Raw genomic sequence first — 27616 nt, forward strand, 5'->3', positions numbered from 1 at the left:
ACAGTTACTGACAGCCACATTCAACTTACCACCATCTCTCCATGAATCACAGCTGCTTCCTCTTTAAAGGAGCCACTTCCCAGTTGTTTTTGAAGAACCAGCCACTTGAGGGCATTGCAGAGCACATCGTCCTTTATAGTTACAAGGTTACTGGCCATGGCGAAGACTTTGGCCACATATGCTGTCAGCCTTAAATAGATAAAAATGACAAAGATTGGTCTGCACTCTAAACGTATTTTAATAAGCTAAAGCAGGAGATAAAAAGCAACAACAGACGTTTCTGCTGTCTGCCTTTATCAAAGTCACTGATGTGATACAACACTGATAAAGGCAGATAGCTGAACTGTCTGTTGTTGATTGTTATCACCCAGCTTTCACGTCATATATATATATATATATATATATATATATATATATATATATATATATATATATATATATATATAGTGATGGGCCGTTATCGGCGTTAACGTGCTGCGTTAACGTGAGACTCATATCGCGCGATAAAAAAAATATCGCCGTTAATCTATTCTCAAAGTTGGGTTGGGAGCTGGGTCTAAACTACGCAAGATATGATGACTTTCAAATTGATATTTTAGCGCGGATGACGTATATTTAGTTGAATTGCACTGTAGGGGGCGAGAACGAGTCTTCAACTTCTGTAAAATTACCACATCAAATGAGAAGTGCAGACATGGATGCAGTTATGAAGCCGCTTCAGGGCAGGTGCGTGTGTTGCTAGACCCTTTTTTACTGGGGCACGTGCCCCAGTGAAAATCTGCTGTGGCCCAGTAAAATCTCAAGTTTGAGTTATAATTTACTTTGATTATCCCGAAATAAAGACATTAAACTATATGCAACAACTGAATTGACGCTTCTAAAAGCAACGCAGTTTATTGGAAGACTATGCACGCAGATAGGCTATCCATACCCGCGCGCCTGTGTATTTTACGGGAACGCGCACGTCGTATAGTCTTTTGCACAGAAGTACTTGGTTACACAAATTTGTATAGTTAATTGTGTTGTAAATGCAATTGTCAAGCAGTTTGTAATGCATTTTTTAAACAGGAGATGAGCGCCTGGTCTATGCGCCACCTGGCTTGAGAAACCCGTTCTCAAAGACTTACTTTTAGTCATTATTTCGGTAGCACACATATTCTGACTGCCTTCAGTAGATTTCAAATGAGCCATTTTAATCTAGATTAATCTAGATTAATTTCAAGATTTAATATATATATATATAGAGAGAGAGAGAGAGAGAGAGAGAGAGAGAGAGAGAGAGAGAGAGAGAGAGAGAGAGAGAGAGAGAGAGAGAGAGAGAGAGAAACATCATAACATCAACGAAGTTAATAACAAAGTAATAATATGACAGGTAATACTTTGCATGAAATAGACAAATAATAAAAAATAAAAAAATACCATGTGCTGCTCGGCCTGTGTATCCATGCACCATAGGATCCATCTGATTTGCGGAAGCTTAGCTGCTGCTGATAACCTTAATAAAAAAAAATAAAAAAAATTAATAAATTAAAAAAAAACTCAAGGACTAATTTTTTTAATCTATTTATTTTAGCTTTTGAAACACTTTGAAGTGTGAAGTGTAAAAGTTGGGAGAGCATCTTTGAGAGAATTTAGTAATTTAGTCAGATTCTGTATCTGTCATGTCCTTCTGACCTCTGTTGATATGGTTAATGGCTTCATTACGGCGCTCTATGCCAATAGTCTCCCACTGTTTTGTACTGTCCAGATAATGAGTGGCAGTGAGAGGTAGAGTCATATAGATCATGTTCTGCTCTCCACATCCACTGGGTTGGACAATAAGGCGACCCATGAAGTCTCCATTGATGGCCTGCTCGACTGACTGACCAATCTCTTTGCCTGGAGGGATCAAGAAGGAACACAGGCTAAGAATTCACACTGAAAAAAAATGTTTTCATTCATACAATAAAAAATAGGGTAATGGTTTACATCTATATTTTAAAGACTGTCCGCACTATTAATTGCAAGTGATTGAAAGTGCCTAGACATACTAATCAACTTATCTGCAAGATTTGCCTTGGCTACAATGCAGGTGTACCCATGTTTTTGAGAAGGCTTTCAAAAGAGATGCAAAAAAAGTGGAGGTGCATCATTTTAATTTCCAAATAAGGGCCAGTCACAGCTCAGAACTGTCATGCAAAATAAAACTTGAAACAGAAAAGACTGGAATATGTTATGGTGTTCAGTCCTGCAGTCACAACTAGCTTTAGCTTCTTTTGAGTACTGTATCGATACTTCTGGCATTTCCATCACCATTTTTAATGTTATCGTTGTGTGTCGCATTAAGAGTGAACCAAAAAACAATTTGAAAACCACTTTGAGCGGCCAGAGCATCCAAAAAAATTAGATCAAGGCCATGGATTTCATCACTACTTAAAAACATGCATGCATAAAGAAATAATCATTACACATTCATGAATGAGTCTTTTTCCTTACCAGTAATTGAGATGTACATGTTAGCAGGTGTGTCTGAAACCCGATCATCTAGTTTGTCAGCTTTAACATTTATAGGGTTTTCCCCTGATCCATTTGGGGTGAGAAACAGAAAAGCAAGATGGAGAAACAGTCATGAGTCATGTCACAGCGAAAAGACCAGTGTTAATTAAATTAACTCTCCCAGGAGTTTATTTGAGTCCACACTTAAGAGTGTGAAAGTGTTAAAATAAGAGTGTTAAATTAACACTGAAGCAGAGTTAAAGTTTATGAGATCATTAGTGATTAATTAAGTGATGATTGATCATTATTGAAGACAGATGCTAACAAGCAGAATCACCAAAGGAGAAAATCACAATTCTGTGCTTGCATTAGTTGGGCTCTTGACCCTTACATTTAGATTTTCCATGTTGTAAAATGAAAGTGTAACACAGTGATGTAATTGTGTGGTTCACAGTAAATCTCACCATTCTTAGCAGGATTGAGCTCCTCACGTTTAATGAGAAGTTGAGACAGCACACCCTCAGACTGAAAGAGAGAGAGACTGAGTTAACTACCCTAGGTTATTCAAAATATAGTAACCATCTATTGATCATTATGTGATGCAAATGACCAAATGAAGTGAACATTGACAGAATTGGCTTTAGACGTACCACCACCTTCAGCGTCTTTCTCACTCCATCCGAAAAATCATAAGCTGAAGCTTTCACCTCAATAATGTGATCTCCCAGTGTCATGGGAATAATTACAAATGAAACCGCTTTACTGGAGCCTTTGTCAATGGATAATGTTGTTTGGTATTTGCCTTCCTTACTGGCAAAGCTGCAAACGTGTTTTGTCTCCATTAGGTATACATTAACCTGGTGAAAACGGAAAACGGTAGAGTGAGATACAAATCACCTCAATGTTTAGCAGAAACGTCCTTGAAAGTACACTGAAAAAAAAAAACACTAATTAAATAATAAAAAAAAAATTAAGGTAAGTGGTTGCAATCTATTTATTTTAGCTGCATTTAAAAAAATAAATAAATAAAACTTGGTAAACTAACTGTGTTTACTTAAATGTAGGTAAAGCAAATTGATTGCAACCACTTACCTTAAAAAAAAGTAAATTCATTAAATCATTTTTTCAGTGTAAACAAAGAATTAAATATAAAATGTATGATAATGGTGGACTTTTCAGGTTTTAGCACAGGAAAGTATCCTACACTTATTTGTAGTTTGAGTCACAAGCAGCTCAAAAACTTCAAATGAGTCTCAGGATCCATACAGTATATGTTGTCATTTGTAAATGATTTGACTCAAGAATAAATTCTTACTGTGATGTACACAGTTTCAATTTATAGCACTTAATCTAAATTAGGTTTTAATATCTAATCTTATCTACAATACCGTCTTCAGATTCATCGGGGTATAGTTGTGAATAATGGCCTTGATTTCAAGTTGTTCACCACGCACAGTAGAGTAAGGCATCTTGAGATCAATGAAAAACCAATCTTGAACAACCATCTCCTCAGGTTCAGCCACACAGATGCCTTTGAGGAGGAGCACAGACACACAGAAGATTTAAAGCAGCAACTCCTGGATGATAAAGTTGTTTTTCAGACCGTGTATTCTGCATTTGCAGCTTCACCTTACCAAGAGTTGGAGACAAACTGACAGCCAAGATCTGCCAGGTAGTAATAGAGTCTTTCAGCTGGATCACTTTATCTATGATTGATGTTTTACTGGAGTATGAGAAAATAACAAACAAATATATGTATCATTGAGTACACCTGCCATGTTTGTTTATTTTTGGACGCTTCAAAGCAACTTTGTAAACTATCAAAAATATCACAACTTTTGTCTAAAAGTCTCATTCTTACCATTTTTCACAAACAGGTAGATCAACCTCCTCCCAAAGCCAACTCTCAGGAAACTCTGTACGGGACTCAATCTCATGAGGCTCTGCAGTACATTTGTCACTGTCATCACAATAATCACCACCACCACCATCATCATCATCATCATCATCATCACCTGTTTTAACAGATTAACAAATAAATAAACAGGGAGAAAAAGAACATTTAAAGTCAAGTCATATGTATTTCAATGGTGCTTTCTACCAGTGGTTCCCAGCCACGTACCTGGAGGCCCCCAAACACTGCACGTTTTCCATGTCTCAGACACAACTGAATCAGATCATCAGCTCATTAGTGGAGACTCTAGGACCTAAAATCAGTGTGTCAGACAAAGAAGTGATGCAAAATGTGCAGTGTTGGGGGGCCTCCAAGAATGTGATTGGGAATTGAAATGATTTGAAAATTGCATGATTTAGCAGATGCATTCATCCTAAGAAGCTTACAAATGAGAACAACAGAAGAAATCCACAGCACATTCCCTGGTATTAAATCAACACCACACAGTGTTCATATGGGTGCCACCAGCAGAGTGTTAAAAGCTAATTTGGTAATTAAGTGGTTAATTAAGTGATAGTTGTTTGATTATTGAAGACACTTTATGATAACCAGCAGAATCACTGCATGAAAAAAGAAACACAAGTGCTACAACTGACTTCCAGCTACAGCCTTAAATAAAATCAACTGAAAAGGCTTGGAATCTTATTACAAACCATACAGACTTTATTTCTCTCATTAGTCTACAGCTCTGAAAATCAACAGGTTTAGATGTTGTTTTATTGAAAATGATTCATGCTGAAACGCTTAATGCGCAGCTACTTTTGGTTAGTGATAAAATTGTCCTTCTTCTTGATATCATCACCTAATCTTTATTTTTCCTTTATAAAAAAAACATGTTCTCATAAACAATGTTATAAAGCCCACAAATCTGACATAAAAGCCAAGAGTCAAACTGGCCTAACTTGGAAAAACTCAATAAACATAATGTTCAAAAAAAAAAAAGAGTCAAACTGGCCAACTAGACGGAACACTAATCACCATAAAGGTAACCAATCCAATATTTCAATAAAACAACATCTAAACCTGTTAATTCTCAAAATCTAGACTAAGGAGAGAATAAAGACAGTTTGGTTTGTAATAAGAGAGATTTCTCTCTTATTACAAAATATTGTTATTGTCAAAATATTGTTATTGTCTCTTATTCTCTCTTATTCTCTCAAGTCATCGCTTAATTAACCACTTAAGTACCTAATTAACTCAGGCCTACATTCCCAAAGGCGGCTATATATAAAGTTGCTTACTGAGTTGGCAACTCAGCTCTTTTGTTGATTTTGATTGCTACTTTTGTCCTCTTTTAAAAAAAAAGTCATCTGCGTAAAACGTCTATGAACCTGGCTTTAGAATGCAAAGCACACAGAAGCTAAAAAGCACAGATACCACTCAATCCCCTAAGCATCTGAGTTCAGTGCTCTGGGTTTTGTGATGCTGGTATTCTACAGTGTGACAGATAAGATATAGAGACGATCTTAATCCTGAAAGACACATACTACGAGCCATAATCGTCTCCTCCTCTTCAGTCTTCGCTTCTGTTTGGGTTTTCATTTCATTGCAGCAGTGAAGGAAGGCCTCTACACATTTTGGTCCGTCGACAATGTACATGGCTCGCCGTTCACACGTGTAGCCGAGTTTATTGTTCCTCATTCCATCAACACAGCACTGCTTCAATTCACCAGAATATTGTCCACCTGAGAAGAGGATGTTAGTGTAGAACTATGAGGGCAGTAGGAGAACCTGATGAGAAATTAAGGGGGGAAGTACGAAGTACCTTAAATGTGTACCTTTAACCTTTAACATGAACAGTGACCTAAACGGGAAGTCTCTTGATTACAGTGAAAAAAAAAAAAAAAAAAGAAGCCAGAAGATCGATTTGAGTTGTTAGAGTAAAATCTAAGTAAAATGCAGCTTCTCACCCAGTGTACTAGTGATCTTCAGGAGACTCTCAGTTCTTCGTTTTCTCTTAGCAGGTTTGGGACACTCAGGCACTAGAGGACAATTCATTTAAATTAATTAATGTATAGTAAAAATCACTAAAGAATTTGAGAGCGGTGGAATCTATTTAGTAATGTTAATCAGCTATATTCCAAAACCAAGGACCTAAGACACAAGGAGCCAAACAACATTTAGGATCTGAGGAAAGACAACAGAGAAAAATACATGTGAACAAAAAAGCCTAGAATACCCTACACAATTTTTGGCCCAATTTTTTTCCACTGATTTACTGTCTGGAGAAGTTGATGGTAGTTGCTGAAAGTCAGAGCCAGATTCCATAGAAAATCGTGTAGTGTCTGATTCCATCCAGTCGTAGTCTATCAAACATGTTTGATATTTTCAGACGATTTTAAAATATTGTTTTAATTTGTCCTAGTTTGTTGGGATCAGAACAACTTTAAAGTCTGTTAGTGTGTTCATTTTCAAAGTCAGTAAATGTATGATGCCCAGTGTTTTAAAAAATCTTCAGATTTTAAAAGCTGTGTGGTGTATTCCAGCCTTTACTAGTGTGAGATTGACAATTCTATATGTGACAACGCAACTAAATACCTTAGTTGTATGACAATAACCCTTGGGGATCTCTTAGTCCAGTGAATAAAAATGTAGTATAAATGTTTAAAAAATTTACTTGTCCTGGTGTTGGTTCCTCCTGCAGTGTTGGACTCAAACATCAGACCTGCATCAGTGAAAACCCCCATACTGTCCCTTCCACTTCCTGCCGTACAGCCGATGTCATGCTTCTCGATGACATCCCAGATCTAGAGATGCAAAAAATACACCAGGTAAGCATGTTTTAAGCCAAAAATATCATGTTGCACTAAAGTCTGAAGAAGACTTTTCACCTGAGTCTGGGTAAGTCTGTTCTTGTTGAGGACATGCACAGCCTTGTCAACCACCACCAGACCAACTCTAGCTCCAGGATCTCCAGTTATCTGCAGATTGACCTTATCTCCTGTCTCATAGATTTGTTTGTCCTTCACATTAAGCTGGAGCTTTTATTAAACAAAGACATACTGTGTCAGAAAAACTGACCTACACTGAAACAATGTTTTCATTCATCCGAAAAACATAACCATCTCGAGATTAAAGTCATCATAATACGAGATTAAACTCGTTAAGTGTAAAAAAAAAATGTCAAAATAAAATGTTGAGATTAAACTCATTCCAAGAATAAAGTCGTTATGTTTCGAGAGAAAAAAGGCCCTGTTGATTTAGAAACAATCGTACTGCGCATGCACACTGGCTGATCTAGCCTGAAAAATAAGCTTTTTTTAAGGCTTTCGGGCACAAGGAACAATATTTATGAGGCAGTTCTTGTCAGATTTTATTTGTGATTTTAAATATGAAATTTATTCGTAAGCTTGGTGAACAGTTTTGGAGAATTTCATGTTTCCCCATTCAAAGAGATAGGAGCAGCACTTGCCTGTCCGAGAGCCCACAGGTCTCGATTAGGCAACAACTAAACAGTACTGTGAGAAGCAGAGCTCTCCGATACAAACCACAGATTCTGCTGTGATTTAAACTATAGTTTTAAGGCAGATTTATAAGTTATAAAATATTGATTTGAACCATTAACCTATTTATTTATTTTACTGGATGAATGAAAACTTTTTTTCATGTAATCGTTTTTTTATTGGATAAATGACAACTTTTTTGGCACATATACTACTTCTAGTGATGGTTGACCCACCTTTCCCATGCACGTGTCCTTCACGTCGACCCAGACTGAATCAGACACCACCTCAGATGAGCCCACATGGTAATAAGCCACAAAGCGGAAGGACGGCACCATGTCTTTGGTTACAGTCACAGGCAGAGTCACTAGAGCTTGTTCTTTTCTCTTAAACCTGTGCACCTGAACAATCTGACCTTTACTCAAGATCTAAAAAAAGAAGCAGATTAGTAAAAATCAACTTTGTTTCTGTCACAAGCTGTGGTAGTAATCAAATATAGATGTTATTAAATATAGAATTGATATTGATACTTTTGTGGTTGAAATGAATTAAAAAATAACCATTATTTTTACCATGTATGTGTAGTCTTGATCTTTGACTCCTGGACTTTGTTCAGTGTTCAGATTGACCTTCACTGGATTACCAATCTGAAGCTCAGCAGCATCAATGCCGATGTGCAGATAGTTTTTTGAGCCACCTTTGGGAATGTAGGCCTGAGCCGTCATTGTCTTCACTGCCTGCTGTTCATCTCTTAATTTTGGATCTTTGGTTTTTGCCTTTAAAAGAAATTATATATATATATTTATCTACTAGCTCTATAAGCCATACTAATTAAGCCATACTAATAAACATTTTATGGGTTCCAAATATGAAGCGCCTGATAGAACCTTTTCAGGTTCTATATAACCTTTTCTTCTAAGAGTGTATTATGTTTGGATAAAAGAACACACTGTATTCCAGCTTAAGAATCCTATCCCATCTGTGAAACATGGTGGTGATAGTATCATGGCTTGGGCCTGTTTTGCTGCATCTTGGCCAGGATAGCCTGCCATCATTGATGGAACAATGAATTCTGATTTATACCAGCAAATTCTAAAAGAAAACACCGGGACATCTTTTTAACAGTCTCAAGAGAATGTGGGTCATGCAGCAAGACAACAACCCCAAGCACATAAGTCATTCTAGCAAAGAGTGTTTAAAGAACAAAGATAGTGTTTTGGAATGGCTGAGTACAGACCTTAATCCAAATAAAATGTTGTGGAGGACCTAAGCAAGCAGTTCATAGGAGGAAACTCACCAACATCACAGAGTTAAATTGATTCTGCACTAAGGAATGGGCTAAAACGCCTACATGTTATGGATAGTTTTTCTCAATACTTGGGAGGTCTTACAGTGATATGTAATGTAGAAGATTTTCCCAGAGTGTTGACAGAAACCTTCGCAATGCCATTGTCTCTTGTTTGACCTTTGACGGCTTCTCCACTGGCCACCACTTCCACGTCCACATTTACAGCAGGCGTCTTGTCAGGATTTGTTATGAAGACCTTTTATAAAACACAGGCCAAAAAGCAAAACAAACAAACAAACAAACAAAAACATGTGGTATCTATTAATTTATTAATGAAATGATTTCCCAGTTTCTATACCCTTCAGGTTCTCAGCTGTCTAGTTGTTTTATACCGAGACATCGAAGGGCATTCCAGGTTTGAAGAAATGTGGTGTTTTTTTGAAGTGGATGGTGTATGGTGACGTCACAATCTGAATGCCTCTCCTTTCTGCTTCCACCATTTCACTGCCTGAAACACACAATAATAAGATTATCATACAATCACACACATGCATGTAAAAATGCACATGCAAATGTACAGTATATGTTGAGTCTTACCAGTTAGTGTTAAAAGACTGACTGAAACATAGATTGACCGATCAACCAGCTGGTTAATATCTGAAAAGGTCGCAGTGATCATCTGATTGGTCAGTTTTGCAGTACCCTCTCCTTTCACAATCTGCATGAATGAGAAAGTCAGCAACATCAGTTTAGAAAATGCAACAGAAAGCCATTCAACTACCTATTTAAATTGTTCTTTATGTGAGGAGAAATGTATAGTGAGCAGGAAGGGACATATTCAGTTTAATTAGTTTTATCAAGGTAAAATATGTGATATGAAATCACATCCTTATCATTTCTTACTTCAAACAAACACAGACATTAAAGGGGTCATCCAATGCCCATTTTCCACAAGTTAATATGATGCTTTAGGGTCCAAACGAAAAGTTTGTAATATACTTTGATTAAAAATTCTCTATGGTAGTGTAAAAAAAACACTCATTTTACCTGGAAAAAAGAGCTGATCTCAGCAAGCGGTACCTGGCCCTTTAAATAAAATGAACCTCTGCTCACCCCGCCCTACAGTTCTGTGGGGCGTGTCATTTACATAGCACACGGGATCTTGCCTAGACAACAGTTAGGGGTTTAGTTGTATAGTTTGGGGGAAAATTACACTTTGGTGGCTTTGAAGACACTGTACAACCCTGTTCATTTAAAATTTAATTTAAAAACCGAAGTTGGAACCGAAACAAGCTGACACCCACAAAGAAGTTTGGTAATTGGGCGTTTCTTCAACTAGGTGCACTTTTAGCCTTGAGAATTTGAAGAAAAAAAAATTTGTTCAAAAGTCACATAACAGTCTCATAAGTTTAAATAATTTGTCTAGTTTTAAGGTCTGTAAGAGGACAAACTTAGATTACAAGAGAAATAGTTAATATTTTACTTTTTATTTTTGACCTGCAATGAACAAATGTGCATCTCAATATACAGCTGTTATTTAAAAAATAGAATAACTTTGGTTTTTATATTAAGTAGAGCATGGTTCATAAATTGTGGATAATTTTTTTAATGTGTGATAAGAACCTTTTAAATATTTTTTTAAAAATGTGTGTGTGGTGGAAATGACATGGTGGTGGTGGAAATGACAGCGTATTGTGGAAATGACAAGAAATTAAGGTAAATATAGAAAAGCTTCGTCCCTATGCTGGAACATGACTGTTTCTGGATTGAAACATTTGCAGATCATGCAAATCTATTTACACAATCCATATAAATTGTACTTTGTAACCATAAATGTCATTTCCACCACAGAGGGCAGTGTGGTGGAAATGACTGTGGTGGAAATGACATTTCTATAGTTTTTTGTGAAAAAATGGAAGATAGCTTCACTGACTGGCTTTGAATTATTACTTAGCATTTTGTGTATGTAAAATACTCTTACTTAACTTAAAATTTTTAGCTTTTTAATAACACCCTTGATGGTACAGTATGTGGTGGAAATGACGTAGAATAAATATATTCACTGATCAAGCAATATTTACTTTGATTTTTCTTCATTTGTTGTTGATGAAAATTTAAATTCCCTCCATGTCCAACCTGTCCCCTGATGTCCCTGAACATTTCCATTGAAACCACCTAAAAAATCTTTCACACAAACTTTTTAAAGATACATTACAGTGCTGTGGTGGAAATGACACCAATACTGTGCGACAGCTATATTTTGTATAAAAAGAAATATTGATAGAGGTCTCACATTAAACACTATAATGGATTTTAATTATTTTACTAGTGCTTAATTCAGGTACATTAATAGTTACCAGATAAGTCATATTTTTAAACTCTATTTTCATTGTTGAAGTTTAAAAGTCTGGGTGTGCGACAAGGAGAAAACAGTGATTTTGACACCTATAAGAAGGTTGAAAAGTATGAAAAAATCATAATAGAAAGGTAGTGAATTTTTTTTAGGTTGGTTTTATTGTGAGCTTGACAAATAAAGAGGAATTTGTCCAAAATTGTATGTATTTTTAAAAATATGACCAAAGTACATAAAAGTGCCCATAGTCTAAGAATCACCCAATTACGGCTTATACTGGACGCGTCTGAATGGTTAGTAAACTTAATGTCACTTTGATTTATCTTTATATGTAACGTACTGGCAGGGTAGAGTACTGAGAGATCTGAACGCGATGTGTTTACTGTGAAAAATAGACAAACGCGGTGTGTTTACTGTGGTGAATAGATGAACTTGGTGTGTTTACTGTGTTTACTGTGGTAAAGAGAAGAATGCGGTGTGTTTACTGAGGCATAGCTGATTGAACAAGAGAATGATTTAAACATAACTCACTCCGTCCTTATATTGAAATACATAAATCTGAGTGTTATAGTCTTTACTCATATGCAGTTGTGGGCTGGAAACATGTTTAATCATTAACCCTCTGGTTGTGTTCGGGTCAAATTGACCCGAAAAAGATTTTCATTTTCCCAAAAATACTAGTTAATGTTATCGCCTTGGACTCAAATTTCCTGACTTTGTTCACACAGGGTATAAGTACTTCTCATAAAATTTTTAAAAAATTTATTTATTTTTTGTGGGTTTTATTTAACCTAGTCACACTCCTGGTGTTCCCGGTCAAAAATGACCGGACTCCAAACAATTGCTTATAAATCTCTTATTATGCTATATTATCGCTAAATATTGGATTCATTCTTTTTGTCAACTTGTTTTCTTTCAATTAGGACTGGTTTTGTGTTTCTATTTGCATCTGATTAATCGTAGGCCTCATTTATCTGAGAGTAGGTACCGTGTTTTTTGAGTGAAAAAATCATTTTTTATGAATAATTTTCACAATATTAAACCAAAAATTATAAAAATTTGCACAGTTTCTCACACTAGTGTGCCTTAATGTTTAATCAGGAAGTTTGCTTTTAAATGCTTTTATTTTGTACAAAATTGCAAAAAGTCACACTTGTGGTGTTCCCGGTCAAAAATGACCGGACTCCAAAGAATTGCTTATAAATCTCTAATTTTTCTATATTTTCACCAAATATTGGATTCATTCTTTTTGTCAACTTGTTTTCTTTCATTTAGGACTGGTTTTGTGTTTCTATTTGCATCCGATTAATCGTAGGCCTCATTTATCTGAGAGTAGGTACCATGTTTTTTGAGTGAAAAAATCTTTTTTTGTGAATAATTTTCACAATATGAAACAAAAAATTATAAAAATTTGCACTGTTTCTCACACTAATGTGCTCTAATGTTTAATCAGGAAGTTTGCTTTTAAATGCTTTTATTTTGTACAAAATTGCAAAAAGTCACACTTGTGGTGTTCCCGGTCAAAAATGACAGGACTCCAAAGAATTGCTTATAAATCTCTAATTTTTCTATATTTTCACCAAATATTGGATTCATTCTTTTTGTCAACTTGTTTTCTTTCATTTAGGACTGGTTTTGTGTTTCTATTTGCATCCGATTAATCGTAGGCCTCATTTATCTGAGAGTAGGTACCATGTTTTTTGAGTGAAAAAATCATTTTTTGTGAATAATTTTCACAATATGAAACAAAAAATTATAAAAATTTGCACTGTTTCTCACACTAATGTGCCCTAATGTTTAATCAGGAAGTTTGCTTTTAAATGCTTTTATTTTGTACAAAATTGCAAAAAGTCACACTTGTGGTGTTCCCGGTCAAAAATGACCGGACTCCAAAGAATTGCTTATAAATCTCTCATTTTTCTATATTATCACCAAATATTGGATTCATTCTTCTTGTCAACTTGTTTTCTTTCATTTAGGACTGGTTCTGTGTTTCTATTTGCATCCGATTAATCGTAGGCCTCATTTATCTGAGAGTAGTTACCGTGTTTTTTGAGTGAAAAAAGCATTTTTTTATGAATAATTTTCACAAAAAATAAACAAAATAATATGAAAATTTGCACTGTTTCTCACACTACTGTGCTTTTATGTTTAATCAGGAAGTTTGCTTTAAAAAGCTTTTATTTTGTACAAAATTGCACCAAGTCACATTTGTCAAAAATGTCCGGCCATTGAAAGTGAATGGGGGAGATCACAAAAAACAGGACCTTTATTCGAAATGGTTTTATTTTCTAAAAAGGGGCACAAATTAACACTTATGCAGTTCCCTGTAAAATCTGACGATTGTGACACAAAAAAGAACACATTCAGATTATTTATATTATAACATTTTATGGAACAACAAACCAAAACTGTTATATTTCAGTTCCTGCAAACAGACACTGTCAAACTGAGACAATATCATGTAACAACAAATCTGACTATTGTGACAGAAAAAAAAACACATTAGCATTGCCATATAGAGAACCACTTCAACGAACACCTGGTTGTTGTTTGAACTCATGCATGCATTGACACTAGCATTATGTGTCTTGCAAATGGTATTTTTTTTTTTTTAATTATTCACATGACTCTCAAATAAATTTTGCAAATGTTTGCTCTCCATTTGCAACAGACCATGGATGTTTTCACATCTTTTGGGGCACAAAATGTGCATCTCTTCATTTTCTCTCAAAACCTATTGTCATAATGTTTTAAATGTTCAGGAGCACAACATGCAACTGAACACTAATTGTGATTTTTTTTGCCCCGATTTTCCACCGATTTACAGTCTGGAGAAACTGAGGATAGTTGCTGAAAGTCAGGGCAAATCTTCAGATTTGAGTCGATGGATTCCATAAAAAAATTGCGTAGTGTATGATGGTCACAGACTCCGAATTTTTAGCTTCAGACTTTGATTTCATCTAGTCGGAGGATAATCAAACATGTTTGATATTTTTAGCCCATTTGAGAACCTATACTGTTTTCATTTGTTATGCGACTCATAGCAAAAAGGCGCACGTTTCTGCATGAGTTTGTTGTGATCAGACTTCAAAGTCTGCTAGTGTATTATCCTTATGTAGTGTATGATGGCCAGTTTTCCTCTGTCACTGTTTACAAAGTTGGTAAGTGTATGATGCCTATTGTTTAAAAAAATCTGTTCAGATTTTAAAAGTCATGTAGTGTATTCCAGCCTTTATGCTCATTCTTCCCCATTCATTTTCAATGGGCGGCCATTTTTGGCAAGTGTGACTTTGTGGAATTTTGTACAAAATTAAAGCAATTAAAAGCAAACTTCTTGATTAAATATTAAAGCACACTAGTGTGAGAAACAGTGCAAATTTTCATATTTTTTCAACTCATATTGTGAAAATTATTCATAAAAAATGATTTTTTCACTCAAAAAATGAGGTGCCTACTTTGAGAAAAATGAGGCTTACAGTTATTCAGATGCAAACAGAAACACAAAACCAGTCCTAAATGAAAGAAAACAAGTTGACAAAAAGATTGAATCCAATATTTGGTGATAATATAGCATAATGTGAGATTTATAAGCAATTGTTTGGAGTCCGGTCATTTTTGACCGGGAACACCACAAGTGTGACTTTTTGCAATTTTGTACAAAATAAAAGCATTTAAAAGCAAACTTCCTGATTAATCATTAAAGCACACTAGTGTGAGAAACTGTGCAAATTTTCATAATTTTTTATCTCATATTGTGAAAATTATTCATAAAAAATGATTTTTTCACTCAAAAAACAAGGAACCTACTCTCAGATAAATGAGGCCTACGATTAATCAGATGCAAATAGAAACACAAAACCAGTCCTAAATGAAAGAAAACAAGTTGACAAAAAGATTGAATCCAATATTTGTTAAAAATCTAGCATAATGTGAGATTTATAAGCAATTGTTTGGAGTCCGGTCATTTTTGACCGGGAACACCAAGAGTGTGATTGGGATCTGAACACAACCAGAGGGACACCGTTTTTAAACCATCTAGCGTTACAAAGCTAAGCTTTATACTGACCCTCGTTTATAAAGCAGTATGGTGAGAAATGATTCGTGTAAACATGAACCCATTTAGGTAGATCTGCAGACAGTCACATTCCATCAGTGCTGTCAGTTTTCACTAGGGGCGGGTCTATACTAAAACACGGCTGTCTATCAACTATCGCAGGAGCGGCCTCTGCCTCTTGTTAGGCCATAACGACAAGCATCTGAGATCGGCTTGATATGAGAAGAGGCAAATTATTTTACTAAATTAAAATAAAATTAATGGGCGGATCTTTGTCATTCTAGGGGGGTTGTGTACACACTCCCCCAACACATAGGGGAGAGCGGGGCACAACCTAACACTTTTTGAATTTCGCGGTTTATGTAAATCCACGTGGGGTTCAGAGTACATTTTTTAATCCACGTTATTTTCACACTTGTCTAGTACAAATATATCGCTTTGTTTCATATTTACAGTGTATACGTTTTTCGTTATTTACCTCAATAGAAAGGAAGTGAAACGTGACAACATGCCCCGTAGGTGGGGTACATTGTAACATCTGAGGGGTACGTTGTAACACGACCAAATGACAGCTTTAAATGTTATCTGATCGAATGAAATAAATATACACAACAAACTAAAATATTTTGTCAGTAAAATACATGTGTTAACTTTTTCAAATGAAGTAATGACGTTTAAAAAAAAAAAAATAATAATCGAATTTTGGAGTTTGAAAATGAACACATCGCAACAATGCTTTGAACGGCTGTGATGGCAACACACAGCTGTACACTAGTTCAAAACAATGTGGACAGATAGATGAAACACATTTAGACATTCAGAAGAACACTCCACTCCTCCACACACAGCTCTCATAGAACACCACACACATAAACCAGCCAAAATGCTTTACATTACTTGAAATAATAACTTCTGAACATTAAACATTGATTGTCAGACTTTATTCACCAGTTTCTTGAGGTATCTTATCAAAATCCTTAGAAGTAAGTCGTGTAAACTGCACCGCTAATGTCACAGAATAACATAGTTTAATAACAGCGGGGAATATTGTAACACGGTGTTACATCTTTCCCCAGCTGCGCGACTGGAGTTTAAAACAGGTTAGTGTCTTCTGCTCTTTTGCGAAGCATTAATAACCTATCTAAAATGATAAATAACAAATTGGAGATTAAAATAATATCAGTTTTGTCTAACTTTAAATGAATACTAAAAACAGAAATTAAAAGTTTATTCCAGCCAGAAATTAACTTTTACTATGGTAAAATAACCGCTCTCCCCTATTTCAGTTCAAACAGCTTGTAAAAGTACATGCGGCACCGGATAACCCCTTTAAGGTTTAGCTTTTGAATCTCAACAATGGTGACAATAAATAAAAGGTGTGTTCGACTTAACGCAGCGCTGCACAGCTCGATCAAATTCTGACTTGAAGCAGTGCATGCAGGCAGAGGTGGAAAGTCCAGGCTTTGAAAGTAAAAGTCCTCACCAGTTGTTTTGTTCCAGTCACCTGGATTTGCTAATTAGCAGTTTTTTTAGCAGGAGGTCAGAGATGGGACCAAGTCGTTCTGTTCAAATCCCAAGTCCTCAAAGAGTTAAAGTTAATTAAGTGACTAATTAAATGATGATTGTGCCTTAGTGATGAACACCTGCTGTTAACAAGCAACATCACTGAAGAAAAGAGAAACACAAGAACTACAACTGACTTCAACTACAGCTCTGTAAAAAAAAAAAAAAAAAAAAAAATCTCACAAGATCTGATTAAACAACTTTACACACAGCATCACCAGCTTTACTCATTAACCAGATTGACTTTATTTTTTGTCTGCAGAATCTCTTATTGAGAAATTTTAGATGTTGTTTTGTTGGTTTCTCCCCCTTGATTTATTTTCTGACATTCAGCTACTACAAAAGAGTCATATTAAACAAATGCCTATGTATTGCTTCAAAAAAAAAAAAAAAAAAGCCTAAACTGTTAGACATGAACACTTATTATATGATCCTCAACAGTGGTGACAATAATAATTAACAGTGCAATGCATGATGACAGTTTTTACTATGCTGTTACCCAGCATGAAGCATGTTGTTGATTGTTACCATTTCTGAGATTAATATGCTGGTTCTTGATGTCTGTATTTGATTTCAATCTCCTTTCTAAACATTCTATATTATTTCATATGTTTTGTAAATACTGTAAATATTCAACATGACAGTAAAGCTTTCATTAAGCTCTACAGGGGTTGGACAAAAAAACTGAAACACTTGGTTTTAGACCACAGTTAGTATGGTGTTGGGCCTCCTTTTTTTGGCCAATAGAGCATTTCGTCTTTGGAATTGTCATATACAAGTCCTGCACAGTTGCCAAAGGCATTTTGAGCCATTCTCCTCTTGCAGATCAGGGGTCAGGTCACTACATGATACTGGTGTAGGAAAATGTTATCTGACTCGCTCCTCCAAAACACCCCAAAGTGGCACAATAATATTCAGATCTGGTGACTATGCATGCCATGGGAGATGTCCAACTTCACTTTTCTTGTTCATAAGACCACTCTGTGGGGTTGGACAATGAAACTGAAACACTGGCCAATATAATGTTGGAGGTTTCATGGCTATATTTTTGCAGCCTGGTGGCCAATCTTCACTGACTGCTGCACATTCCACCAGTAAGAACAGGTGTGAACGTTGACTATGTGCACCCAATGGTTCAGACATTGTACTCTGAAGGTGGTACCATGTATCAGGATGATAATGCACCAGTACACACAGCAAGACAGGTGACAGAGTGGTCTGATGAACAAGAAAAGTGAAGTTGGACATCTCCCATGGCATGCATAGTCACCAGATCTGAATATTATTGTGCCACTTTGGGGTGTTTTGGAGGAGCGAGTCAGATAACATTTTCCTACACCAGTATCATGTAGTGACCTGACCCCTGATCTGCAAGAGGAGAATGGCTCAAAATGCCTTTGGCAACTGTGCAGGACTTGTATATGACAATTCCAAAGACGAAATGCTCTATTGGCCAAAAAAAGGAGGCCCAACACCATACTAACTGTGGCCTAAAACCAGGTGTTTCAGTTTTTTTTGTCCAACCCCTGTATTTTTGGTGCATTTAGAGGAGTTTTATCTGAAGTTCACTTTAAAGGGAATTTAACATGTTATGCAATAATGTTTCTCACCTGAACTTTTTGCAGAGATGCAGGAATACTTGTTTTCGTCATATTGTCTATCACACCAAACACCACAAACGCATTTCCATCCACCTTCTTTCCAAACAGGTACCTATATAAGCATAGTAATTGATATTGTACTGCATAAGCTGTTTACGCCTCTTTTTTCTTTGGTGGATGACGTGGATCATATCAGATATATGGATTTTTTTTCTATTTTACATCAATGTATTGACACTGTAGATACATTTTTAATACAATTAAAAAGAACATATTTGGTCTTACTTGGCTTCAATGTCGACTGTCAGACTCTCATCACTCACATAGAAGAATGACTTACTGGGTTTTAGTTTCACTTCAATTGTTGGAAGCACTAAAACCAAACCAGACACACAAATAAACAAATACAGTATTTGACTTATCATATTCACAACATGCAGTTGGTTGACTCGGGTCTTACCATATTCTTTGACCTCAAAGTGTGCAGTAAACTTCTTTTGAGGAGTGTTTGAGAACAGTGTGACCACCTTCCAGATCCCAGTACTGAAACAAAGAGAACACATCTAGAATTATGTGCATGTCTGATTTCATAACATTACAAAAGGTGACAACAGATCATGAACTGGACTTTTCTACTGTTTACTAAAAATGAATAGATATTGTAAATTGTAAATTGAATAAAAATATATTTTTTCTTGTTTCACTCATGTTGAATAGCTTCAGTCCGGGCAGTGTTTTATTCACCTGGTAATCTCAGGAATGGAGTATTGTCCAGATTTGATCCCTTTCACTGGAGATATCTTCTCTGATGAAACTGTGATGTTTTGTGGATTCTTCAGAAACACAAAAATCAGCATCAACGCTACAACAGCTAAGATCATCAGTGCAATGTTACCCATTACTGCTGAAATGTCATGAATGAGTGTGAGTGTGCATACCATGATTTCCACTGTGATTTCAGACTGACTGAGTGGTGTCATGTTGGGCATCACAGAGAAAATCCTGTAATTAACTGCAAATGAAGTCAAAGCAGAAATACTTTGAAAAGTGTGAACGTTATGCATAGCAGTGTCAAAGTTAATTAGATAATTATTTGATTAATTGGGTGATGATTAAGCATTACAAAACACTCTCAGAAAAAAAGGCACAGCTCTGTCACTGGGGCGGTACCCTAAGGTACAAAAGTGGAAAGGTACCAATATGTACTTTCAAAGTACTAAAATGGACCTTGAAGGAGTAGCAGAGGTGGGTAGGGGTCAGAAAGTAAAATTCCTGCCATATATTTGTTCCACCCATGAACTGATGAAATGTTTTCACTAGAGGTGAACTGCAGCAGCTCAGGCTTGTAGACATTTGCTTCTAAGCAATTGCAATAATGTTTCACAACAAGCGTTTGCACATTGCCGATTCAAAAGCTTGTGGTAGCAGATCAGTTAACAGGTTCTGTTTTAAATCATATGAGTGAACGTCATGTAATGGTCTCTTTTAGGTTTGTTGACCGACATTCAACTATCACTGACTGGAGAAAAAGTCTTATTAAAATTATCACTGTAATGCTTAATATTGGGGGAAAGGGGACTGCAGCAGCTCAGGCTTTTACAGTAGACATGAACACTTATCATACGATCCCCAACAGTGGTGACAATAATTCATTGTGCTGCAGTGTATGATGGCCATCTTTACTATGGTGTTACCCAGCATGCATTGCAGCATTACGAATTTTGTTGATTGTCACCATTGTTGAGATTGACATGCTGGTTATTGATGTCTGCGTTGGTCTAAATAGCAAAAGAGTTAAAATATGCATGTGCCTTACATACAACAGAATTTGTATTCATTTCTAACTATAAAAGCAAAACTTTACTTGCATGCTGATTTCACTGTTTTACAACACCACGTTTGTTCATGCAGAGAAAGATCTAACATAATAAGTCAAGAGTCCAACTAAAGCAAACACTGATTTCCATGATGGTGGAATCATTTTAACCAATAAAACATCAACATCTGATTCTCTGTAATTCTCAATAACAGCAGGTGTTCATCACTGAGACTAACTTTTGATTCGAAAGGAATGACTTAGTCCCACCTCTGCTGAGATCAGCTGGCTGGGTTCATGGGTGGAACAAACATGTGGCAGGACTTTTACTTTTTGACACCTGGACTACCCACCTCTGCTTACCTACCCTAAATGGTACATAGCAGTACCTTGAAGGTTTGAAAGTACATATTGGTACCTTTTCACTTTTGTACCTTAGGGTGCCGCCCCAGTGAGAGAGCTGTACCTTTTTTTCTGAGAGTGAAGAACACCTGCTGTTAACAAACTGAATCACAGAAAGAAAGAGAAACAAGAAGAGAAAAAAGAAATGAGACAAGCAGAAATACAAGAACTACAACTGACTTCAGCCACAGCATTAGATGAAACCAACTGAAGATAAAACCCTCCTGGGACATTCGTCATTACGACATCAGGTGCGTTTAAGTCACTTTAGTCGGAGCAAGATTTACCTGTTCTGCACTAAATTCAAAGATTTTTTTAAACACTGGTAGTTAATTTAACACTGGGGGTTTTACTTTGTATTATGTGTTAAATGTGTTAAAATAAAACCATATGAAGTTGACCACATTTACTATGCATTATTGCAACAGAAATCTCAAAACTTTTTCCCCTGTTTATTTATTTATTTCTCATGTATTCATCTTCAAGATTCCATGCCAGAGGCTAATGATGAGAGACAAAAAATAAAAATAAAAATTATCTACCCTGCCTTTAATCATACCTGTGCTAGCAGGTGTGTAGATGGGCTTGTCTGTTTGTACAAAAATATATCCAGACTGGAATGAGAGCATGACCGTTTTCTCCAGAGTGGTGGATGGAAACTGAGCTTGTAGATACACATACTGCTTCTCCAGAGGATCATCAGAGAAAAAGTTCTTATCATCAGGGATCTGTAAAACAGACAATATGTTAGTCTGAATATATCTGATAATACAGTAATAAGAATGAGACATCAATGTACTTAATTGTTGCGCTCTCGCCTTTATATCTGTAAGGATCTGGAAATTGTTGTTTACAGTCAGCATCACTGATTTAGACAGTATCTCCTTGTCTTTCTTTGGGAATTTCTTTACTATGATCCTCACGTTCAGGTCTCCTCCAGAGTAATCCTGAGCCTCCACAAACACGTTCTCTGAGGAACCCACCCTCAGCAAATTAGGAGCTGACAGAATAAATCTGAGGAGATCAAATCAGAGCGTTTGAAAACAGATCTAATAGTGAATCCATGAACAAACCGATTGTTTGATACTCACAGTGGGTCGCATAGTGTGAGGAGCGCTGAGGAGAGAAGAACAACAGTCAGAAACAGCAGCTTCACTTCCATCCTGTCTGTCTGCGTATCTCTGACTGTGAGCGTCTGTGAACCTGCAGCAGCTCAGATTTATACACTCCTCCACGAACCTCAAAGTCCAAACGGCTCATGCTCTTTCGATCTGTTTATTTGCATTTTCTTCTATTTGGAATCACTAACGCACAGTTTTTAAATAATTGGATGCTTCAGTTCACCAATGCAGAATTTACAGTTTTATTCAATTGCTAACAAGCATTGTTCAATAGTGAAGCCACATTTTCAAAACTGTTCAAACAGACTGCATTGCCAAACAGTTGATCTCACCTCCAAAACTCACTCAGACTAACAAAACACTTCATATCTCAAAATAAGCTTGTTTAACCATAACACTAATACAATTCTCATTCAAAAACATACATTTCATTCATAACACACTGATTAAAAAAAAACAAAAAAAACACATGTACGCATTACATAATCGATTAACTTTTATCTTTGAAGTTTGAATGATTTGTCACATAAGTATATTATTATTGGATGATAATAACTTTTTATTAGAGCACAAAGAATGAATGAGAAAAGCAGCATTTCCACCCTATTTCTTTATATACCAAAACAAAAACCTATCAACATTTACAAAATGAACAGTTTGCCATTGTTCTGATTTGAATGTGCTTTTATTACTTTTGGAAGCAGCGTGTTTGAAAAATGTGCTGAAAATGTATAGTGTTTTTTCAGTTGTGGAGTATGAATGAAAAAAGTGTCTTTAAAAATGGTCATTGCATGCATTTTGTCGGAAAGCAATGAAAACTTATTCACAGTTTGGTCCGCATAGACTTCTATATGGCTGAATGTGCGAACGGTTTTGGAAATGTGGCTTCAGTATTGAACAATGCTTGTTAGCAATTGAAAAAAACACTGTAAAAATAGCAAATGATAGTTAGGTAACAAATAACTGCTTTCATTTTCAAACATTTATAAATAGGGACTGTGATTTTTCTCATTAACTTCCAGAATCCAGAATCAAACACACAAGTTCACACTCTGTCTAATGTAGAAATAAATCTGCTATAGGTAAATTGAGCGCGGTTTTGTGTATCAAACAGGAGATTTATAAGGACGTGAAGAGTTCACGGCAGTCCAATTCAGATTTCCAGTAAATTACCTGCAAAAACAAAAAACGTTGTGTAAATTCAACCTTTGATAAATTGGCAGCTGCTCTGTGGATCTTTTAGGGGTCATTTTATTCCATTTACTTATATGCCAAAGATTTTTTTTTTTTTTTTTTTTTTTCAGAAAAACACATGATTTTGTGTAAATGAGGTTTAAATGTTCTAAAACAGCTTTTGGAACCCTGCAACAATCCTTTTGGGGTTATCAGAGAAACTGCCACAAAACGTGCCGACGAATCTGTCGACCCCAGAGGGTTAACTTTGAACAACTAATAATTGATTTAAAAAATAATCATTTGTTAACCCCCAATCCTCGGATGGTCATACAACAGTGTCATAATGATGTGAAAATAAGAAAGCCACATAATTAATAATGAAGGTCAGCCTCAAGGTAGTATTTATTGTCTCCCTTAGGAGAAACTTCTTTTGTATAAAAGAACTGCTGGACATCAACACAGATACAAATCTTATTGGCCTGCTAGATCATACACTCAAAATGTCTTGTAAAAAACTGATTGTCAGTATCCTCATACACTGTAAAAAAAAAAAATCACATATTTCAATTTAGGAATGTACGTTTTGTGGTTACCTTAAGATTTTAAGTCATTTTAACTCACGACTTTAAATCTTGCCTGGTGTTGAATTGCTTTATATAAGTTCATTTGATTTTACAATGTTTTCTGTTTCAACGCATTAAATTAATTTGAAATAAGTTTTAACATGCAAGCAATCATTGAATCAAGGTCAAAAATAGTCAATGTTAATGACATTAACATGCTGAAAATTTTTGAAATTTCAACAAGCCACCATTATTGTGATCAGTGATTGCTTTAGTTGGGCTCTTGACTCTTACCTTCTGTTAACAATATAAAAAACCCCACACTTGTAAACAAACATTTAAATAAGATCACAATGATAACAGTCAAAATCATCATCTGATCCCAGTAGATCTCAACTTCCATTGCCTTAAACAATGTATTTTAATGCATTGCTACAAAAAACAATGGAAATCTAACGTTAGAGTACAAAGAGTCAAGAGTCCGACTAAAGCAAACACTGATCACAACAATGGTGGTATGGCGATTTTTTTTCCAAATCATATTGTGAAATATTCATAAAATCAACTATTTATGATTTTATTAATTGATTAAATGTTTGTTTGCATGTTAAAACTTATTTAAACTTAATTGTATAAGTTGAAACAGAAAATATTGTAAAATCAAATTATTTTAAATGAAGCAATTCTACACTAGGCAAGATTTAAAGTCGTGAGTTGAAATGACTTCTGCTTTTAAGCTGAAATAACTTAAAATCTTAAGGCAGCCACAAAACTTATGTTCCTAAGTTGAAACAGGTGAACTTTTTGTATAGTTCTCAAATAACATTTTAGTCCCCTCTTGTCTTCCTAACCAAGATACGGCATAAATTTCACCATAGCTTTTATCATCAGATATTAGTTTTTGTCAACGTCTCATCTTAGTCAATGAAACATGTTTTTTAACAAAAAGTTTTCGTCGCCATCTTCATTGATGTAATTAACAATGTTTTTCAATAGGCAAAGGGTCAATAAAAAGTGCAAAAAGGACATCAATCCATCCACCAGAATGCAGGTTTGGTAAACAGGTATGAAATTATGCAAAAAGTGCAGACTGCTTTCAGCAGCAACAAATGCATGTGTACAGCCATTCGTTGTAATTACAACAGTGAATTCCACTCACTTAACTAGCGGGCTCCAGAGTCACAGAAATACATGGAACTAAGTAGAGTTTATTTTAGACTTGTAAAGAAGCAAAATACACTCAAAAAAATAATTCGGCCTAAAAATAAACTTTATGTAATTCAATTACATGCAAATTTTCCATGCATTTGGATTACATAGTTTTAATATAAACATATTAATAAACTTAATGTGATTCATATGCATCAGTGATACGTGAATGAAACAGGTAAGATTTATGTAATATTTCCCATTGTTAAACAAGCACTGCTCAGTGTTCATGTGTTTCCACACTACAGAGTGTTCAAGTAGCAATGGTCAATCATCACATAATGATCTCCTTAACTCCAACACTGTGTCAATGCTACTTAAACACTCTGTAGTGTGGAAACACATGAACACTGAGCAGTGCTTGTTTAACACTGGGAAATATTACATAAATCTTACCTGTTTCATTCACGTATCACTGATGCATATGAATCACATTAAGTTTAACTAGATAAAAAGTTTGTTAGCAAACTTTAAGTTGGCTTGAGAAAGCCTAGCCAGTAAGTTTTAAGTAGTTTTAAAAGCTTTTAGTTTAAAGAAAGTTTAAAGGTTTTCAGTTTGAAATAGTTTTAGTTTGATTAATAAAGTTTGAAGATAGATAGGCTAGATAGATATAAATAGTTTGAAAATAGATATATTTATAGATATAAATAGTTAGAAGATATAAATAGTTTGAATGTGAATAGATGCTAAGGTGTTGCTATGTGGTTGCTAAGGTACCCAGGGTGGTTGCTAAGGTGTTGCTATGCGGTTGCTAGCATTATTTAAGCAAGACTAGCAAGTCGTTAACATGATTTTAGCATGACTAGCAAGTTGCTAGCATGATTTTAGCATGACTAGCAAGTCGCTAGCATGACTAGCAAGTCGCTAGCATGATTTTAGCACGACTAGCAAGTCGCTAGAATGATTTTAGCATTATTTTAGCATGACTAGCAAAGTCGCTAGCATGATTCTAGCATGACTAGCAAGTCGTTAGTATGATATTAGCATGACTAGCAAGTCGCTAGCATGGTTTTAGCAAGACTAGCAAGTCGCTAGCATTATTTAAGCAAGACTAGCAAGTCGCTAACATGATTTTTAACATGACTAGCAAGTCGCTAGCATGATTTTACCATGACTAACAAGTCGCTAGCATGATTTTACCATGACTAGCAAGTCGCTAGCATGACTTTAGCATGACTAACAAGTCGCTAGCATGATTTTAACACGACTAGCAAGTCGCTGGCATGATTTTAGCATGACTAGCAAGTCGCTAGCATGATTTTAGCATTATTTTAGCATGACTAGCAAAGTCGCTAGCATGATTCTAGCATGACTAGAAAGTCGCTAGCATGATATTAGCAAGACTAGCAAGTCGCTAGCATTATTTAAACAAGACTAGCAAGTCGCTAACATGATTCTAGCATGACTAGCAAGTCGCTAGCATGATTTTAGCAAGACTAGCAAGTCGCTAGCATTATTTTAGCAAGACTAGCAAGTTGCTAGCATTATTTTAGCATGACTAGCAAGTCGCTAGCATGATTTTAGCATTATTTTAGCATGACTAGCAAAGTCGCTAGCATGATTCTAGCATGACTAACAAGTCGCTAGCATTATATTAGCATGACTAGCAAGTCGCTAGCATGATTTTAGCAAGACTAGCAAGTCGCTAGCATTATAAGCAAGACTAGCAAGTCGCTAGCATGATTTTAGCGTGACTAGCGAGTCGCTAGCATGATTTTAGCATGACTAGCAAGTCGCTAGCATGATTTCAGCACGACTAGCAAGTCGCTAGCATGATTTTAGCACGACTAGCAAGTCGCTAGCATGATTTTAACATTATTTTAGCATGACTAGCAAAGTCGCTAGCATGATTCTAGCATGACTAGCAAGTCGCTAGCATGATTTTAGCATGACTAGCAAGTCGCTAGCATGATTTTAGCAAGACTAGCAAGTCGCTAGCATGATTTTAGCAAGACTAGTAAGTCGCTAGCATGATTTTAAACATGACTAGCAAGTCGCTAGCCTGATTTTAGCATGACTAGCAAGTCGCTAGCATGATTTTAGCATAACTAGCAAGTCGCTAGCATGATTTTAGCAAGACTAGTAAGTCGCAAGCATGATTTTAGCTAGACTAGCAAGTCGCTAGCATGATTTTTAACATGACTAGCAAGTCGCTAGCATGATTTTAGCACGACTAGCAAGTCGCTAGCATGATTTTAGCACGACTAGCAAGTCGCTAGCATGATTTTAGCACGACTAGCAAGTTGACTAGCAAGTCGCTAGTATGATTTTAGCACGACTAGCAAGTCGCTAGCATGATTTTAGCACGACTAGCAAGTCGACTAGCAAGTCGCTAGCATGATTCTGGCATGACTAGCAAGTCGCTAGTATGATTTTAGCATTACTAGCAAGTCGCTAACATGATTTTAGCATGACTAGTAAGATAGATAGATAGATAGATAGATAGATAGATAGATAGATAGATAGATAGATAGATAGATAGATAGATAGATAGATAGATAGATAGATAGATAGATAAGGTTTGAAGATAGATAGATAGATAGATAGATAGATAGATAGATAGATAGATAGATAGATAGATAAGGTTTGAAGATA

General features: G+C 35.8%; 1 protein-coding gene across 1 annotated transcript in view; it reads right to left on the reverse strand.

The window, feature by feature from the left end:
* LOC141336340 (uncharacterized) overlaps positions 1-22135 on the reverse strand; it is a 75666-nt gene extending 53531 nt beyond the window's left edge. Inside the window, exons 1-26 of the mRNA XM_073841914.1 lie at positions 22044-22135; positions 21771-21966; positions 21512-21680; positions 19673-19746; positions 19479-19567; positions 19195-19277; positions 19020-19107; positions 18744-18846; positions 9758-9878; positions 9553-9668; positions 9264-9416; positions 8445-8648; positions 8109-8300; positions 7261-7410; positions 7047-7176; positions 6340-6411; positions 5917-6114; positions 4337-4490; positions 4110-4198; positions 3864-4006; positions 3126-3332; positions 2940-3000; positions 2476-2559; positions 1675-1878; positions 1420-1495; positions 30-189 (exon numbers count right to left, since the gene is read on the reverse strand). Of these exons, the coding sequence (XP_073698015.1) occupies positions 30-189; positions 1420-1495; positions 1675-1878; positions 2476-2559; positions 2940-3000; positions 3126-3332; positions 3864-4006; positions 4110-4198; positions 4337-4490; positions 5917-6114; positions 6340-6411; positions 7047-7176; positions 7261-7410; positions 8109-8300; positions 8445-8648; positions 9264-9416; positions 9553-9668; positions 9758-9878; positions 18744-18846; positions 19020-19107; positions 19195-19277; positions 19479-19567; positions 19673-19746; positions 21512-21680; positions 21771-21966; positions 22044-22114 (3387 nt within the window). The 5' untranslated portion in view covers positions 22115-22135. The remainder of the gene's footprint in view (positions 1-29; positions 190-1419; positions 1496-1674; positions 1879-2475; positions 2560-2939; positions 3001-3125; positions 3333-3863; positions 4007-4109; positions 4199-4336; positions 4491-5916; positions 6115-6339; positions 6412-7046; positions 7177-7260; positions 7411-8108; positions 8301-8444; positions 8649-9263; positions 9417-9552; positions 9669-9757; positions 9879-18743; positions 18847-19019; positions 19108-19194; positions 19278-19478; positions 19568-19672; positions 19747-21511; positions 21681-21770; positions 21967-22043) is intronic.
* Positions 22136-27616: the final 5481 nt, after the last annotated feature.

This window comes from Garra rufa, chromosome 6, assembly GCF_049309525.1.
Source record: "Garra rufa chromosome 6, GarRuf1.0, whole genome shotgun sequence".
In the NCBI taxonomy this organism is placed as follows: domain Eukaryota; kingdom Metazoa; phylum Chordata; class Actinopteri; order Cypriniformes; family Cyprinidae; genus Garra; species Garra rufa.